Here is an 18,399-nt window from a genome sequence, read left to right as displayed (position 1 = left end):
GCCAGGCCGGTCTTTTTTGAGGTCTCCACATGTATTTCGGTAAACATAACTTCTCCTCCTTGTATAAAGGTCATAAGATTACTTCAAGGAAGGAGGGCTGCTGGTGGATGTGACATAGTTAGATTGCTTGATTCAGACATACCAAAAGCACCATCTCTAATGACCTGAGTTGAGCTTCTCCAACAGGAAGCAGAACCTCTTATCGAACATTATAGGTGAAATAGTTGCATTATATGCCAAGTGCACTCAAATGTGGGTTTAGAAAGAAAAAAACAAACAAACCAGATGCCAGCACTCTGCCTTCAAGATAATTTATTACAAATATGTCCTGCTATTTCTTCTACAAACAGTTTTGAACCCTAAGTTTTCACTTCTTCATACCCAGAATACAGTTATATTAGAATTCAAACCCCCATGAATCTCTTTATGATCCCAACAGGCTGGTTCTTTTAGCTTGTTTTTACTTGCAAACCAAAAATATTATTGTTTCACTCCTCAATGTGGAAATTTGGCTACCTCCATATTACATGCTTACTGAAGTAGAAAACTGCCTAATCAGATAGGAAAACATTTGGCGGTGAATAAATCAGGGTTTGCCGAAAATTTCAAAGTGTGCAAGCAGGCAGACGAGCGCATATCCTAGGGTTTTTGCTGTTCCCAGGTCCCCTGTAGAGAATTCACATGGCAAGTGTGGCCACCAAGTCCATCTGTAAAAATACATGGCTGGGTTATTTTGAATTAACACAACAATTTGAGTAGAGAAAGCAAACCATGCCTTTATTTTTATGTTTCCTCACCAGATGGTCTCAAATATGGATTCATATTCTAAGGGTGTGAGTGTGTGTAAATCAACTTGAATTTTGGTAAAGGAAAGTATAATAGTATGCAAAGAAAAATATATTCTATAATGGCTCTATCAGTGTAATTAAAGTGACTCACCTCCTAATCTTGCTTGGCCCTTTTGTTTACATGAAATATGTCTATGTATGTATATATTTTTGTTTTATTTTTAGATGCATGTAAATCATTACAGCTATGTATATAATAGAAGTTTTAAAAAAGTCTTCAGCAGGTATCTCAGAAAGTGCTACTGTACAGGTGCCATTGAGAGCAGCCTGGATATTTTACTATATGCCAGAGGTTCCCAAACCTTTGTGGCTCCCACAGTAGTTCCCAGACTGTGTGTCACAATGTCCTGAGCACTGCAGCAAACTCACTAATGGTTCCATTTAATAAAATACCCCATGAGGTCCCTGTGAGGTCACTGTGGCGCCCTGAGGCACTGCGGTGTGCAATTGTTGAAACACAACTATATGTGGATTAAAATTACAGTATTAATACAGTCCAGAGAGCCAGTTTGGTGTAGTGGTTCAGGCATCAGACTAGAAACTGGGAGACCAGGAGTTCTAGTCCTGCCTTAGGCACGAAGCCTGCTGGGTGACGTTGGGCCAGTCACTTTCTCTCAGCCCTAGGAAGGAGGCAATGGCAAACCACTTCTGAAAAACCTTGCCAAAAAAACTGCAGGGAGTTGTCCAGGCAGTCTCTGAGAATCAGACACAATTGAACAGATGAAAAAATACTAATAATACAGACCAGATAGTTGCACTGGTGATACTATGAAATATGCAGTGTCAAGTTCTCTTTTGTGGCCCGTGGTTTTTCATGTTACCTTCAGGACACCAGGGAGGAGATATGCAGAACATTAGAAGGATCACTGTGTAATTCCTAGATCTATGTTGATTTTAAAAAATGTTCCCTTTCTGTATTTTGCAAAAGAGATGAAATAAAGATTTGCCTGCAGTAGTGATATAAGGCCTTGTTACACTAGCTGCAAAATTTCCCTTGGATTTCATGACATGGTTTTTTTCCCATTATTTAAACAAAAATGGCATTCAATGCCTTGCAGTACTAAGCAGAAAAAAAACTTTCCCAGGATGCAGACAGGCTCTGAGGTCACAAATTGAGGTATATAACTGCTGCAAGAAATAACTGCAATGTAAGTCCAATCCCCTGACATTTGCAAAGGAATCAATTTATTTCTCACTATGGTATATGATTGTTATTTATATGAAGTAAATACATTTGTATGTGTGGATATATGTTCTCACATATGCATGCAATATACAATATATAATAGTACTGATTAAGACAGTTTATAGACATAAATGACTAATGATGCAGCAAGGATAGGAAATTTTCACCAGACCAGATGCTGCAGTTGGTTGTTGTTTTTTTGAGACAAATTGAGAGCTATACTCCAAAAAACAATGGGTATCGTGAGGACAATCACTAAATTTAAATTTTATTTAAATGAAATATAATTAATACAATAATACTTTAGTCATATATTTAATGATTTTGCTTGTGTCAAACTCAAAGCTACAAATAGGTAACAACTTTTGGAGGTTTCTGAACGCCACATCCCAAGGCTTTCAGGGATTACACAGGGCCTCAGATTGTATTGCTAATATATAAAAACCGAGTGGTATTTATTTGAGTAGTAGTAGCAGTAGTAGTTCTAGAAGTATATCTGATTTATTTGAGTCAATAACAAATTCATAATTGTTTTAAAATTTCAGTGTTGAATGATTGTACTCAGCTGCTTTCTGTATTTCTGGCAAAAGCCAGGGAAACTGAGAAAGTGATTGTGCACATCATAGCCTCGTTACAGTTGGAGGAGATACAGAAACAAACCCTTTAATATTAATGGGTATGCATCAAGGCTGTGAGGAAGCACCACCCAAAAGGATGGTTAACACTATCCACTTTGACAATTTCAGTGATCTATGTGTGCTTGATTGATTCCAGAACTACCCCTGCTCCTTTCATCCAGGGTTGACTGAATACAAGTTGCTACTTGAAGTGAAGAGAAGCTGCTTTAAGCAAGATAATGCTCCTTCCCATTCCATGGCATCTGAATCTTTTTACAGCACTTTTGATTGAACAATATTTTTTGGTTAACCTGAGTGATGAGAATAGTTTAAGCTGTAAGATAGTCAACTTTACACATAGCTTGTCCTCCTACCCTTATTGCAACTCTGTCTGGTGGGTGAATAACATCAGTATTTTGTTCTCTGATTTGAACTGCAGCCCACTGCTGTGCTGGAGATGTGGGCCAGAGGTTAAAATCAAACTCTTCAAAGGATCCATATTGTAAGCAATGCTGTTAGCAGGGATTTTTAAAAATCAAAAGCATCTACTTTGATCAAAAAGTGCAGCTCTAAGCCACTTCTAAGCAAAGCCAAAAAGTTTGAGTTGGTCCATAGTACTTCTTCTGTTGAGATTCTAAATATGGTATATTTTTACTAAAGCATTTCATTGTTTATCTTAAAAACAAACTGAAACTTGGTAGAGCAAAGTTAGGTGTGGTATTTTAGATAAACTGCTGATTTTTCATTTTATGGACCACAATTCACGGAGAATCCTTTTAACATCAGTAGAATCCTGTTAAGTTTTTATTCAAAAACAAGTACCAATGATTTGAATGAGGCCTTCTCCCAAGTAAAGCTGCTTTATTTGATAGAAGATCAGGATTCATCCTGCTTAAAGCAGTAAGGCTGCTTTATTTGATAAAAGAAGAAAGTAGAATTAACTTGAAATATGAGCATTTTTTTTCAATCTAAGACAATTTGGAGGGCTTTAAGATATTTTGCGATAGCATTCAAATATAAGCACTTGTGTTGTTTTTGGTTTTTGAATATTAGGAATAGAAATAGTCTCAGTCAAGTTGCTAGAGTGGATCTGTTTTGTACAAATAAAATTATGACTGAGATAAATATGTGTTTATAACTAAAATGCCCCTAGGTAATAGCCTTCTTATTTGCTGAGAAAAATATTGAAATTATATCAGTTTATTCAGAAAAAGAGCAAGAACAACACACACACACACACACTTACACATGTCTCCTTTCACATCACTAAAATAATACCTTGAAATTAATAAATATTATCTATGAAGAGCTGAATGTACAAGATTATATTCTTCCCTTTACCAAATAGGTGGTTTTGCAAGTTGTTCTCAATTTCTATACTTATTTCTTGTTTGTGAGTTTAGAAGTTGATATTGTACATGAACAGAAGTGTTGAGAAGTGTTGTAATGGCTAAAAAATAAAACTAGGGAGAGGCTGGTTCAGATATCTGCTCAGCCATGCAATGGGTGATCTTGGATCCTCACAGTGTAACTTACACAGGGTTGATAGGAGAATTTTAAAAAATGGACATTAACAAATATTACCTTGAGCTCCTTTAGAAAAGAATGTGATAAAATATAGCACTATAGGAGTTGAAAATTACTTGATGGCACATAATCAATCAAAATGATAACGTATAGGAAGAAAGAGATCATTCTGAATTGTTGTTGTTGCTATTATTACACACCATAGAAACATCCATCTTTTCTTGTGAAAATTGACTGAATTTTCTGAATTGACTAATCGTTTGTTGAACATTTTCTCCACTCTATAGTTTCCTTCTGTTATATAATCTGCTATTATTTTATTGACCCACAAACCATAGTAATTATACACAGTGATTTTTTGTTTTTGTCAAAGGTCATTGAGAATCTTGGCCCACTGGAGTTTCTTCTCAATACTCCTAGTCATCACAGAGTTCATCATGGTAGGCAATCTAGATCTTACCCATAATAATGTATTTATTTGTTGATATTATTCAATGTGAGAAATCAGATAGAATTCTCTTTTGCAACAGTTTTCGGTTGATGAATCTTAAAGTAATGTGAAAAAAAAATCCTACAAACTTCATGGATTCTTATTCCTAAATTAGACATTGGTGTCCTATTGATTTAAATGTTGGTCACCCTTAATCTTACACTCTGTAGTTTTATCTTTCATCATGTCTTCCATCTCTTATCATACATGTTAGTGCATTGACTGAACTGTCATTCTACATTATTAGAAAATGTATTATCGAAGCTACATTCTAATGTTTATTGAACAAAGGCATTTGTTACTGTTAAGTTCTATTACAGAAAATATTTGCTATTATTTTCCAAAGCATTATCATACTTTTGCCATAGAATAGATATCTTGCCCTTTATGAAGGATGTATTGGAAAGGAGTTTTAAATAAACCCTTTAAAACCACATTTATTGTTTATGGATGTATTATAAAAATTACTAATTATAGATGATGGGCTTGATCTAAATTAAGTTAATAATGCTAAATTTAAATTATTGAGCCTTTGGGTAGTAATAACAACTAACTTCCCTCATTCATGTCAATGTCTGGTTCCAAAAGTAATAAATTCTTCAAAGCCAATGAAAAGATTTGTTTCAATTTTCCTTTTTAGGCAGAAATCCTTATTGTATTGATAAAAACTATGGTGGCACATTAATTATTTGGGACAGGATTTTTGGTAAGTTACTTTTGTCCTCGTTAACTTATGTTTAGATGACTGTAAAATGCTCTTTCTTGGACTGTCTTTGTCCCTTCAGTCCATTCAGAATACTGTTCCTGTTTATTAACAGGCCAAGGTTAGTTCCATAGAATCACACATGTATGTTACAGAAATCAGTTGTCTCAGGTACAATTCAAAGTGCTGGTTATGGCCTACAAAGTATGAGGTTTCAGCTGGAAACAGGACTGCAACCACTTAGATAAGCTAATAAGGAAATCCAAGAATGAAGAATGTATCATATTTATTGATGAAAATAGGAAGCCCTACCAAAAGAATTTCAATTGCAGTTCTTCAAGAACTAGGCCAATTGATAAATTGGGGGAGATAGGCGGTCATAAAAATTCGATTGATAAATAAATAAAATAAAATAAAATAAAATAAAGACATGGCTCAAATCTTCTGACACTTACTTTTCATCCCACCCAAGCTAACAGAACATTTGCTCATAGTAAAAAAATAAGAAACAGATCTGAATATCAGTGTGGGAATGAACTCTCACATAAAGCTCCTTACCAACCTTTGCAGGATGATCTTCTCTGACCAGAGTCTCCCTGTCTTATACACTGTATCTGGGAGGGTATGATTTTTATTACCCTCCCCCACCCCACCCCGCAACAGGGCAGGGATGCAGGGTCATGGAAATCAGCAAGAAACAGTAAGAAGACTGTCCTCTTTCTACTGAGTGTATGGTGCTTATGAGGTAGTTATGATCCTGCTCTGTAGTACGTAGATGATTAATTTATTATATATTTTAAGATGCTTTGATTCAGTGTTGATGTCATGAGTAAGGATGGCGAGCAGGGGGCTCCCATCCAGACTGTCAAGCGCATGCATAGCACTGAGGAATTGGGCAGCCATTCAAAGAGACACAGATCGGGACCGCCTTAACCTTTGGGGTTTATATGTCTGGGTTTTTCCCACGCTTCTTCAGTTTGTTAGGATTCCTGTTATGTACAAGCAATAAAACATTAGAGATCAGTTCCTTGTCTCAGCGTGGTTTCTGGCTGTTAGGACAGTTATGACTTTCTGGTTTTGAAATTATTTTATTTGATATTATAAGCTACCCAGAGGGGTGGCATATTGGTCATATATGTGAATGAATGTCTCACGTTCCCCGATCAAATGTTCCCAGAACACCTATCGGACTCGCATCCATCTTTCAGCAATCCATGGCAACCCGCGAGTTGCCAGCAGGGAGGGGGAGCTGGGTTGGAGTGTGAATCGTTTTGTTTGGGCTAGATGCTCCTTGCCCCGAGGTCATTGGGAGAGAAACCGTTCCAGCCATCTGCTGGCAAGGGAAGGAGGGGCACATACCTAAGGGGGCAGTGGGGGGGAATTTGAAACCTGTGATTTTAAATGTAGAAATGTGCCGGAAATGGGATTTGCAACTTTTTACCCTGTACTGGACACTTTGCTTCATTAGATAGATTTCTAGGCAATTGCTTATGAGTCTTGACTGAGTGAAAGCTTGAGCATTCCAGTCATCACAGAATGAATGAATGAATGAATGAATGAATGAATGAATGAATGAAATTATTATTTTTCTCTAAAATTTATTTTCTAAACATTGTGTTTATCTTCTGTCTAGGTACATTTGCTGCAGAAAAGGATAAAGTTGTATATGGCCTAACACACCCCATAAACACTTTTGAACCTTTGAAAGTTCAGGTAGTCCTTTTTTATTAAGTTTCCCTATGCTATTTTTATGTTTTAATAAAAGATATAGATGAAACTGTCTTTTTTATTTTTTTGAAGGACTGTGATCATTATTTTTTTCCTATGGCTTAGAACACGGGTGCAATAGGTGAGGCCTGAGGTCAAAAGCTCTAAAATAGTCTCAAACCGTTTTTTTAAAGAATAATCCCAACTAAAAGAAACACAGAACTGTTGCTCTTTTGCATGTTTAATAAAGTGCTTCCTGCTTTGCCTTATCCGCCTACTTACTGCAGCCCTTAATCTCTGTCTTCCCCATGTTTCATGAAGTTCTGGGCCATCAAAAGTTGTCTCCCTGGTTAAGAATATAGCTCTCCTATAATTATGACATTGCTTTAACAAAACAAATGGTCTCTTACAACCACTGGCCTGCTTTAAATTAATGTTACATTATCAGAATTTTAAATTATATTCTGAAATGAAATATAATATGGCAACATTGAACTATTTGAAATACTTCTCATTTATTTCAAATATTCTGTATATAACAATGGGTACTGCCCCATACAGGTAGTAGGGAGTCTTCCTTTTATTTTGAGTGTGCATGTGCACACGCGCACACGAACAACTGACAAACATTCTGTTTTGTAAAAAATGAGCTGCAATGGTGAAAAAAAGTAAGTTAACCATGAATGTAATATTCCTTTATTATTAGACCAGTGAGTGAGTAAATCTTTGTTCCAGCAACTTTCAATGGCCTGTAATAATAAAAATATCAGGCTTCAGGCATATATCTTGTTATTTTACAAAATATTTCCAATATATGTCATTTTACCAATGGGCAAAGCCTTTCCAGCTTTTTCAGATTTCTCAGTTTTAACACTGCTTCATGCTTTTTTTTATTTTTTTATCTTAACACATTTCTCAAATTTCCTTTGGTCTGAGTTTGCACATTGGGTTGTTTCATGTGTCAGCTTCTGTAAGTTATACGCACATTTTTCAAGGGTCTGCTCTCTCCACCCCCTTCTTTATTGGTATGACCACAGGACACAGATTGAAAGTGTCTGTTGTCATTTTCACCTAGTTGTAAATGTCATGTTAGGTACTAATTATGACTTAGGGGAACAGTCTGATATCAAACCATAGATTCTGATCCTGGTTTATTTTCTTAAACCATAATAATAACCAAAAGTCTTAAATCATTTTTTTTGTGCCTTTAAGTCAATGTTAACTCCTAGTAATTCCTGGTGACTGCCTAGTCCCTGCATTTTTATTGGCAAGATGTTTGGAGTGGTTTGCCATTGCCTCCTTCTTAGGACAGAGAAGGAAAGTGACTGGCCCAAAGCCACCCACCTGGGACTTGAACCCAATATCTCCCAGTTTATTGCCTGGTATCTTAACCACTACACCAAACTGACTCTCCTTAAATCAAATAGTCCATCTGAAATAGAAGTGAAAGAATCCATCTTCTCCATGCCAGTGGAATGGGCAAGGAAGTATGGGAGCTCAGCGATTGCTTATGGATGTTTATCCTGTTTAACAGTATCTCCTCAAATAAGCAAAGCTTTGTTACAATCTACCTCTCTATAATACTGTTTACTTAAAACTTCCTGTAATGAAAACTTCTCTTCTGCTTTGTATTCTCATTAGCACTTAATTATGAGCAATATAAACCTTTGCTTTTTCCATCTTTACAGTTTCATCATTGTATTTATATGTGGAATGTATTCTGGAGCACCCCTGGATTCTGCAATAAGCTTTCAGTTATATTCAAGGGACCAGGATGGGCACCAGGCAAGCCAAGACTTGGCCTTCTTGAGGAAATTCCAGAAGTAAGTATAAATGTCCCTTCAGCATTAAGTAATTTCCAGATACCTTGAGCCCTGTCCTTTGTGAACAAGCTGTCCTAATATATGGTTGTCTAAAAGCCAACCCACTGAGTTTGAGTACAATAGAGGATCAGTTTTTGAGTTTTAAAAAAGTTAGTTTTATCTTTGTACAGAATACAATTGGCAGTTCTCAGTCCATTTAATTGAAAAGAAAATTAAAAAGAAATTACTTTGATTTCAACACTATTGATGCATAGATCTATAACTTATTTACCTTAAGAACATATAATACTCTTGAAACTCTGGGGAAGAGAGAATTAAGATATTTCTGTGTTCTAAACAGATAAATAGATAGGTCTGCTTAAGTATTCTTAACTCCCCTGTGGTGGGAGGTAGGATTTCTTAAAATCAGAGGACTGGAAAGGGACTTGTTTCAGTGCTGTAGGTTGAAATACATATGCACTTTATGGAAGCTAAACAGGATATCAGTGAGAGTGAGGGGGAAAAGGGGGGGTGATTGAATCTAACAGTAAATATTACATAAATATGTATAACTATTGGGTTTATTAAAATAACAAATCAGTTATAGAGGTGAAAGATCTCAGGAAAATTCTGTTTAAAGAAATTAACAATAAAACATATATGACAATGCATTTTAATTACTGATTATTTTTAGTAACAAAGTCTCTTATCTGCTTTATTAACTACAGATCACTGGAAAGGAAGTTCCTTTCAACTGCAAATTGCGAAACTACATGTATATCTATGTAGTAATGCATTTTGTCCTAATGTTAGGATTTTATATTGACCTATCTGCTTCCAAATCTGTAAGTAAAATTAAACTTTACTTAGAAAGGCTACTTTGAGTTACTGAAGAAAAAATACAAGAATATGCAAGTCATTTGGGTTGTTGATAACATTTGATGAATAAAACTGAAAAAAACATGTTGACTGAACCAATTATGCTACCGTATTTTGTGAGGCATGATTGTCCAATTACCTTTTAATATGGGCATGATTTAAACATGGCAAGAAAATAGTGATTTTTATTGGTTTGTAATTTCTGCAATTTTTTAATTTTATGCTTTAATCTTATGCTCATCTCTTAACCAGTATAAGCATCTCATCTCCCATAATAAATGAGTAAGTAAGCATACAACAATTAATATTTAGTGGAATTTGTTCCAGGTGACACATTTGGTAGCTACTTCTATCAACAGCTATGTGTCCTACCTTAGAAAAATCTTTTTCTCAGCTGCATTAACAAGGTGATTTGAGCCAAGAAGTCTGGAAATTTCCCAGGCTCCCCATTAAATATCTCTGGTGAGGAAATAGGGCATTTTTCATGGCACTGCAGGTTAAACCGCTGAGCTGCTGAGCTTGCCGATTGGAAGGTCGGCAGTTCGAATCCACATAATGGGGTGAGCTCCCATTGCTAGTCCCAGCTCCTGCCAACCTAGCAGTTCGAAAACATGCAAATGTGAATAGATTAATAGGTACCGCTTCAGCGGGCAGGTAACGGCGTTCCATGTAGTCATGCTGGCCACATGACCATGGAAGTGTCTACGGACAAATGCCGGCTCTTCAGCTTTGAAACGGAGATGAGCGCTGCCCCCTAGAGTCGGACACGACTGGACTTAATGTCAAGGGAAACCTTTACCTTTACCTTTACCTAACAATCAGAGCTAGAGGCAGCTGATTAACCAGCTGACTCACCTTTGCCTACTTGTTATTCATAGCTGTTACTGGCTGAGCAAACTGTTCCTTTAAAACCTGCCACGGTATTAATATACTGAATCCTTCATGTTGTTCTCATAAATTCAATCCAATATCAGAATACCAAAAGAAAGTTTGTTGAGGACAGCATGCAATGGGCTAACATAATGGAAAAGCTAAAATCAAATGCTAGGGGTTTATTTGTAATAAAGTAATGTTTGATGATCTGGGAGTCAAGATGGACCTTCACTGATAACTAGTTCCATTGGATTTATCATGGTCAGGTTGCTAGGATTCTCTTACCTTACCCAAGCATAGCTAGCTCTAATCAGGCTTGCTTTACTTGTGAGTAGTCGTACCTGATTCATCTGTCTGTGTATAACCAAGTACTTCTATACCACTCCATCTTCTGATGTTCTACGCTTAGACAATTTTTTTTTTATTTTTTATTTTTTTAAAAATTTATATCACTGCCTGTCTCCCCCAATGGGGGACTCTGGGCAGTTTACAGTAAAAGTAATAATAAAGATATAAAAAACCTAAATTACAATCTAAAAGCATAAATAAGATAATAAATATAAAATCCAAGATGAGGTAATATCAAAATTAATAAGGGGTGCTATGTTCTTAAGGACTCGATGGAGTAAGCTCCTGATGCCCTCCTGATGGGTCAAGGGCAGGGCAAGTCAGATATTAGGTTTATTTAGCATAGTTGCTGGGATATGGTTCTTGGGATGCCTTATCCTGGTCATTGTTTGAGAAGAACTCTTGAGAGAGGATCATTTTCTTCCCCATGATTTCCCTGCTCTGGTTGTAAAGGGCCCTGCTTGGATAGATAGCATCAATTTAAGAGTATTATGGAATGTAGAACAATGATCAGCACAAAGACAGGGAATAATTGCTCAAAGGACTAGTATTACAAAATAATGGAAAAACTGCATAAGAGTCCACATTTCAGGATCCTTATCCTAGGCGTGAAATAGAAACTAAAGCTAGACAAAAATCTGTGTTGCAGGAATCTTCCAAAAATCTAGAAAAACTATTGTAGGAAGAAAGCATTATGTGAATAATATAACTTGGCATATATCTTCAATATCAATTTTCCACTACAATGAATTATGAAATGCCCGTAGACACAACTGGAGCTTTTTCCTTGGCTATGTCACAAATGTGGCATTGGTCCATAAACAGACACAACTGTTTTCCTCATTTTTAGACATATGTTCCATTCAATATAGCATTGGAAACAGTATATAATTTTATAATTCTCATTACTATAGTCACTTTATCTTTGCTGTTACACACAAGCACATAATGTTTTTTTCTGCCCATGAAGTTCCTCATCTCAGTATGAAATGTTTTTCTTGGACAAAATAAGAAACACAGAAGAAAATATTTGGACCATAAACCCCACACACATTTGGTTAGATGATTCTTTCACAAACAGGTTTAAATAAAACTCCAATGGAAAGAACTTCACTGATTTCTAAAAGGATATGACTCCATTTCAAATTATATTAAGAGGAAATATCTTGAAACTTAATAGTTCAAGACAGCAAGAAATTCTCAGTTGGTTTTCTTTCAGATCTGGTTCTATGTCCTTTCCTCCCCACCATTTAGTTTAACCTAAATGACAATTAAGTCTGACCATTTTTGGTCTTAGTAAGGAAAGTTGGACACTGAAAATGAGTCAGTGGCTACACAAGTGATATTGTTGGAAACAGTTTTGTTTCATTGACCATGGCTTGTGATACCAAAATGAAGGGCTCCTTGCAATTGATGGTATCTAGCAGAATCACTGGAATGGATTTATTTGGCAGGAGAATGATAAATATCCTAAGTATCAACTTCATAATTTGGAACAATGGAAAAAACAAGAATTGTTTCGTAAATGTTTTACTGAATGAAAGAGTTTGGATTCTGTTTTGCCACACTAAAAGGCAGGTAGGAGGTTCATGGATTCAAAAGCAATAAAGAAATGAGGTAAAAGCTGAAAAGTTTTATTAAGCAAAGCATAATATAGATGGGAAATATTTCCAGATGGTGTCATGCATAATGATGGCGAGCAGGAGGGGGCCTCGATCCAGGGTGGAAAACGCATGCGTAGTACTGAGGAATTAAGCAGCCATTCAAAGAGAGACAGATCAGGCCCGCCTTAGCTTTTGGGGTTTATATGTCTGGGTTTTTCCCACGCTTCTTCAGTTTGTTAGGATTCTGTTAATGTAGCAGTAATAAACACTAGAGACCTACTCCCCATCTCAGCATGATTTCTGACTGTTAGGACAGATGGGGCAATAAAAGAAGGTATGGCAATGTTCAGTAGAATTTCTGAGTCTGAGATCATACTATTCTGATATCGTTGATTAAGTGTCTGAAATAAACGTATCATCCTCTGCTCAAATCATTTTTAAAAATCAAACTCATAAGAAATAAGACTCATATTCATCCATCAACTATTGGTTTACAGTCTATATGTACCACTGCTACTACTACTACCTCCTCCTTGCATTTTTGCCACTTGATTGTAGAGTCCACTTGTTTGCATTGTATTTGCCATTTCACATGATCTGTGGTACCTCTACATTTGAGTCTTACAAGATGCTGTGATCTTTCAGTTGGTTGAGTCATGTATTTTTAGTTGTCATTTTGTCTAGTGATCTATGTTTAATTCTAGAGCTGTTCTTGCTGCACAGTTGCTGCTGTTACATAGTACATGGCCATATACCACAGCTGTGATTCTCACATTTTCTCAGCGATGGGAGCAACACCAAGGATTCTGTTGTTGTTTTTTTTGTCACTCAGTCTAATCTTCTTATGCTAAGTGACCACTGTAGCAGTCTTATCTCCATAGTATGGAGAGCCTGCTCATGCTTCTCTGTCACTGGCCAATATTCCATTCCCTACATTACCACTTGTTTGGTGACCATCTGGTAGACTTTAAATTTCAGGTATAGAGGGATTTTCTTATTGTATAGAACACCAGTAACAGGCAGTGTTAACTCATACATGGACATCCAGTAGTGTGTCACAGTTGGAAGACATGTATGGAGTCAGATGTTTGAACTGGGTTACCCTACTGAATTTGAATCTATCAGTCTTGAGTGTACCATTGGTCTGGATATTGCTTTCAAGGTATTCAGTTTTCTTAATATTGACCACTGCAAAAAAGGTCATAAAATTGGGTTGGATTTGCTTAATGACCACTTAACTTAGCAACTGAAATTCTGGTCCCAATTGTGCTCATTAAGCAAGATCTGCTTGTATATTGTAGGAGTAGTGAAGAAACTTTCAGAAATCAAATGACATTTCTGTGGGAGGGGAATCTTGGGCAGAACTGGAGTCTAGAGCCAGCTCTTAAATGTACATTACATAGTTGTCAGCTGCTATGTTTACATGTATCAAAAGAAATTCATATATTCACAGGGGGAAAAGAGGCATGTCAAAAATATAATCAATGAAAAATATTTTAGTACAATGTTCTATCATTCTAAGTTTTAATCACATTCATAACTTGTCTATTTAATTTTTCCCCATTTCTTGAAATGGTATCAAGGTAACTTATGGTAATAAAGATCTGTGATAATTAAGAAATAAAATTAAATTAAATTAAATATAGTTAATACTATCCAAAAAGTAAATATTAAAATTCCCCTTTTCTGTAAAGGAAAAAAGTTCTAAATCAGTATGTTTTTGGTTTTTAATTATATAAAATGTGCTAGTAACTGTATTGTGGTAAAAATAATTGTTGCAGTAAACTTTCCTTTTAACATCACTTTTATTGGGAGTACGGATGTGAATCTGTGGTTAAAATGTTGGTGCTAATGAGAAATCTTCATTGGCTTGTAAACTGATTAAGTTGTTAAGCAATGGATCTGTTTTGTAGTTTAATAGAAATTAAAATATTGAGGATGATGGGTGCCTTTTGAATCTTCAATAAAGCAAAGCCCACTCAGAAATGGCCTGGATCATATGGCCTGATGAGTTCTCCAAACACAGACAAAAAGAGTTTATGCTGCTATTAAATTTGAGGATCCTGTTCAACAGCATCCTTCTCACATGCCACTCTCTCAGCTGCCATATCTTTTCAGGATGAATTTTATAGGTTTCAAACCATCAACATTATCTTCATCTAAGAGCAACTTTATTAATTTTTATTGATTTTTCAAGTGTTACAGCTTACTGATTCTGTGAAGAAGCCTTTCAGAATGAGTATTACCACATTACAGTGCATGTTTTCTGATGTTTTTTAATCCCTACAAATATTCTCAAATTGCTTTAGTTTTCTATTACAGATAGTCCTTGATTAACGACCACAATTGGGACCAGAATTTCGGTTTTTGAGCGAATTGGTTGTTAAGCGAGATGCCCATATGACTGCTTCGCTCAACGACCACAATCCCAGCACTCTCAGTTGCGGTCATTAAGCAATCTCCCGTTTCATTAAGCAGATGGAACGAAAGAGCTGCCTGCTGAAGAGTTTCCCCTCCCCTCCATGCATGGAGGGGAAATCCTTTGTGGGGCTGCTGGAACAAAGCAGAAACCTTCAGGATTTAAGCTCCATTCCTTCAACTTGCTGAAGGGTTTCCCCTCCGTCCCCTCCACTTGCAACCTTCCCTGCAGGCTTCCCCAGTGACTTTCTGGGGAAACCGGCAGAGAAGATTGCAAATGATGATCACATGATTGCAGGGTGCTTGGCAACCGGTCGTAAATGCGAGCTGGTCACCAAGTGCCTGAAATGTGGTTGCGTGACTGTGGCGGGTGGCATGCCATTTCACAATGGCCGGAAGTGCTTTACAGGCCGTAAAGCACCCTTTCCAAGGCTGTTGTAACCGCTGGTCAGAACTGACCTGATCCATTATGAGGATTTCTGAGAGAATGAAACCCTGGTCAGATACTGTAGCTGAAAGAAATAACTACAGGAGGTATAAAACAGCAGTAAAGGCAGTAAACTGAACATAGAAAAAGGAAGGTGAAGGCTAAAGAGAAGATAGATAAAAATATTTTATACTCTACTGAAAGAGAATGGAGGTAGGAAAGAGAGAAACATGAACTTTTCAGTACAGAGAGAGAGGAAAGGAATTGAAGAGGGCTATTGTGGATTCAAAGAACACATTTATTTATAGAAAATTGAGAATATGTTATCAGGAGGAAGCAAAAATAAAATGCTAATAAGTGCATTAATTAATCTCTTAGCTAACCATAATATTAACATGACTCCTGAAGTCAGTCTTGTCAGTCTTTGAAAATACCAGGTCATAGATTTCATTGTTTTTTCTTTTTCCTTCTGGTTGTGCTTGTTGCCATTTATTTCCTTGATGTATCTCTAATAAAATTCTATGCTGGCCGAAAGTTTGCCTTAAATACTGTCTCTGATCATTCTTGTCTAGTGTAGCAGGGAAATATCCTTCCAGATATACAGAAGGGCATGAAGTCAAATAGTAATCTTGTCACCTTATTCTATTTGTTGAGTCCCCATTGAGAATTCAAGTCAGGAACCCTGTGTCTGAATGAACTGAATATGCTTAATGTTCCACTTGAATCAGTGTAAAGAGCCCATACTCCAAATAGTCTAATGATTCTAGGTTAATATATTGAATAGCTAAGAAGCAGAAGAATATATGTAGAATAAAACTGCCTTACTTATTTTCTTTCTACTTTTTTTTCTCCTTTTACCAGGATAATGTTTTTCAGTTGCCAATACTCTCCAGAGAATCTAGATTGGAAAATACAAAAATCTAATGCTATTAAGAGTTCTGGCTGGAGAAGGGGAGCAGATATGTGATATTATATTTATTTAGAAAACTGGTCTACCACTTTGGTTCAGGTCATCAAAGGTTCAAATAATGTCAGGACAAGAAACCATAATAAGAGTGAAATAATTATTTTCAAGAGTAACATTGTGTGAAGAATGACTTGGGGGAAAATACCCAATTTTTGTAACCTTCAGCTTTGAAACATAATGACATGAAGGAGGAATAGAGAATCTGCAGTGGATTTTTAGTTGTAAAGTTCAAAGTATCAAACTGCTCAAAAAACAGACAGTAACAAACTCATATAATTGGGAGTGAAAGTTCAGACTACCTCACTGGGAAGTTTAGAATACAATATCCCTCCAGAGAGCTAACCTAAATGAGTAATTTGTCTGCTTGCTGTTTTAACAGACGTTATCACAGGTAACTCTTCTCATGGGAGTTGGCTACATTATCCTGACATTGACCTCCATTGGTTTCCTTATGGACCAAAGGTAGGCAATTGAGCTTTTATTCCTGTATCCGTTTGTAGACAGTAAAAGCATTTCATCTGCCAAAACAGTCTCTTCTGGTGCTGAAATCACACAAAGGACAAATGTCAAAATGATATTTTGTGATTTAAACAGAGAAACATTTTACATACCTGTTCTGAAATGATAGTGCAAGTGAAGATAATGCATCAAGATTTTGATTTTTTTTACCTAAGCGTCAATAGAGTGGGGAAACGATTGAGGTCTTTTTCCATACAATAGCAAAACTAATGTCTTAGTATTGATCTTTTAAGTCTGCTTTGCCTCTTAATCACAGTTCCAGGATTTTTTTTTTCCTTTTTAACTAACAAGTTCCCTGGGCTGAAAAAGTTTGAAAACCCTTGATATAGAATACAGATAGGCAACATGGTATCCTCCAGATGTTTTGGTCAACAGCTCATCTAAACCCTAAGCAGCATGATCAATGATCAGGAGTTAAGAGATTTATAAGATTTATACCCCCGGACTGACAAAAGTTCACATAGGACCCAAAAGTTTCAGGATTAACTTAAAAGAGTCTGACACTTTTAGAGCCATGTTTAAGTTGCCTTGGGGTTTGTTCAGCTTGCTTGCAGGATCCACTTGTTTTGTAGTGTGCTTGCTGAAGTTCTTACTGCATGGTGTGAGGAAGGAGTTTTATTTTTCAGTCAGCTTGTCACAATGCTTGATGCTGATTTAGGACTGAGAGGGAATGACTTGCCCAAGGTCACCCAGGTGGCTTCCCTGCCCAAGGGAGGTCTAAAACCTGGGTTCTCTGCTCCTAGTCCAGCACCTTAATTACTTCACCATACTGGTTCTCTATATGTACATGTTTAAGAAATTATGATATTTTCAGAAGAAAATGTATTGAAGCATAAAATGAATACCATTACAGAACGTACCAAACATTAGAATATGGATTCAAAGCAATAGGTATATGAAGTTCAAAAACTCACATTAAAAATAATGTTGGGAGCCTGTTAGAAGAAAAAGGTAATTGAAAGATGCTTAAAAATAATAATAAAGAAGCCCAGGACCTCTGTAAAATGAGGGTCCAGAGAGCACTACCAAGAAACAAGAAGGGCAAACACTAATTTCCGCTGGAATTCCATAATTCATAAAATTATTTGCAGATATAATACTTCGAAAGACTGATAGAATACCTCTGCCACAGATAACACAGATTATTCTGTCAATTTCCAGAAATAATAAGACTATTATATAATTTGTATTCTTAATATTTTTTTATTTTATACAATAATATACAGTGCATATATTTTTCCAGTATAAAATTCATTCCTTTCTCTTTTTAGGTATACCTCTCAATAATATCTACACATTCATAAGTACCATTTAAAGTTTGCTTGCTGTGTCTTATGTAATACTAGCTGAACAAGTCCAAGAAATGACGTTTTGCTGGTCTTTGTGTACTCTACTAGCAAAAGCCATAAATGCAAGAAATAGCTAGCATAATGACATTGTTCAGAGTCACTGAAGTGTTTGTGCAACAGTTTGTACAACTTTCT

The 18,399-nt window shown here is 36.2% G+C and overlaps 1 protein-coding gene across 2 annotated transcripts in view; it reads left to right on the top strand.

Annotated features, from left to right (window-relative positions):
- Positions 1–18,399, top strand: part of AGMO (alkylglycerol monooxygenase) — a 147,164-nt gene that overhangs the window by 70,799 nt on the left and 57,966 nt on the right. For both annotated transcript variants that reach the window (XM_063303717.1, XM_063303718.1), the window contains exons 6-11: positions 4,552–4,618; positions 5,309–5,374; positions 7,005–7,084; positions 8,767–8,901; positions 9,609–9,725; positions 16,776–16,858. In XM_063303717.1, coding sequence (XP_063159787.1) covers positions 4,552–4,618; positions 5,309–5,374; positions 7,005–7,084; positions 8,767–8,901; positions 9,609–9,725; positions 16,776–16,858 — 548 coding nt within the window. The remainder of the gene's footprint in view (positions 1–4,551; positions 4,619–5,308; positions 5,375–7,004; positions 7,085–8,766; positions 8,902–9,608; positions 9,726–16,775; positions 16,859–18,399) is intronic.

This window comes from Candoia aspera, chromosome 4 (assembly GCF_035149785.1).
Source record: "Candoia aspera isolate rCanAsp1 chromosome 4, rCanAsp1.hap2, whole genome shotgun sequence".
NCBI lineage: Eukaryota > Metazoa > Chordata > Lepidosauria > Squamata > Boidae > Candoia > Candoia aspera.
Note: the sequence above shows the minus strand (reverse complement) of the source record. Positions and strands in the feature narration are given on the sequence as shown.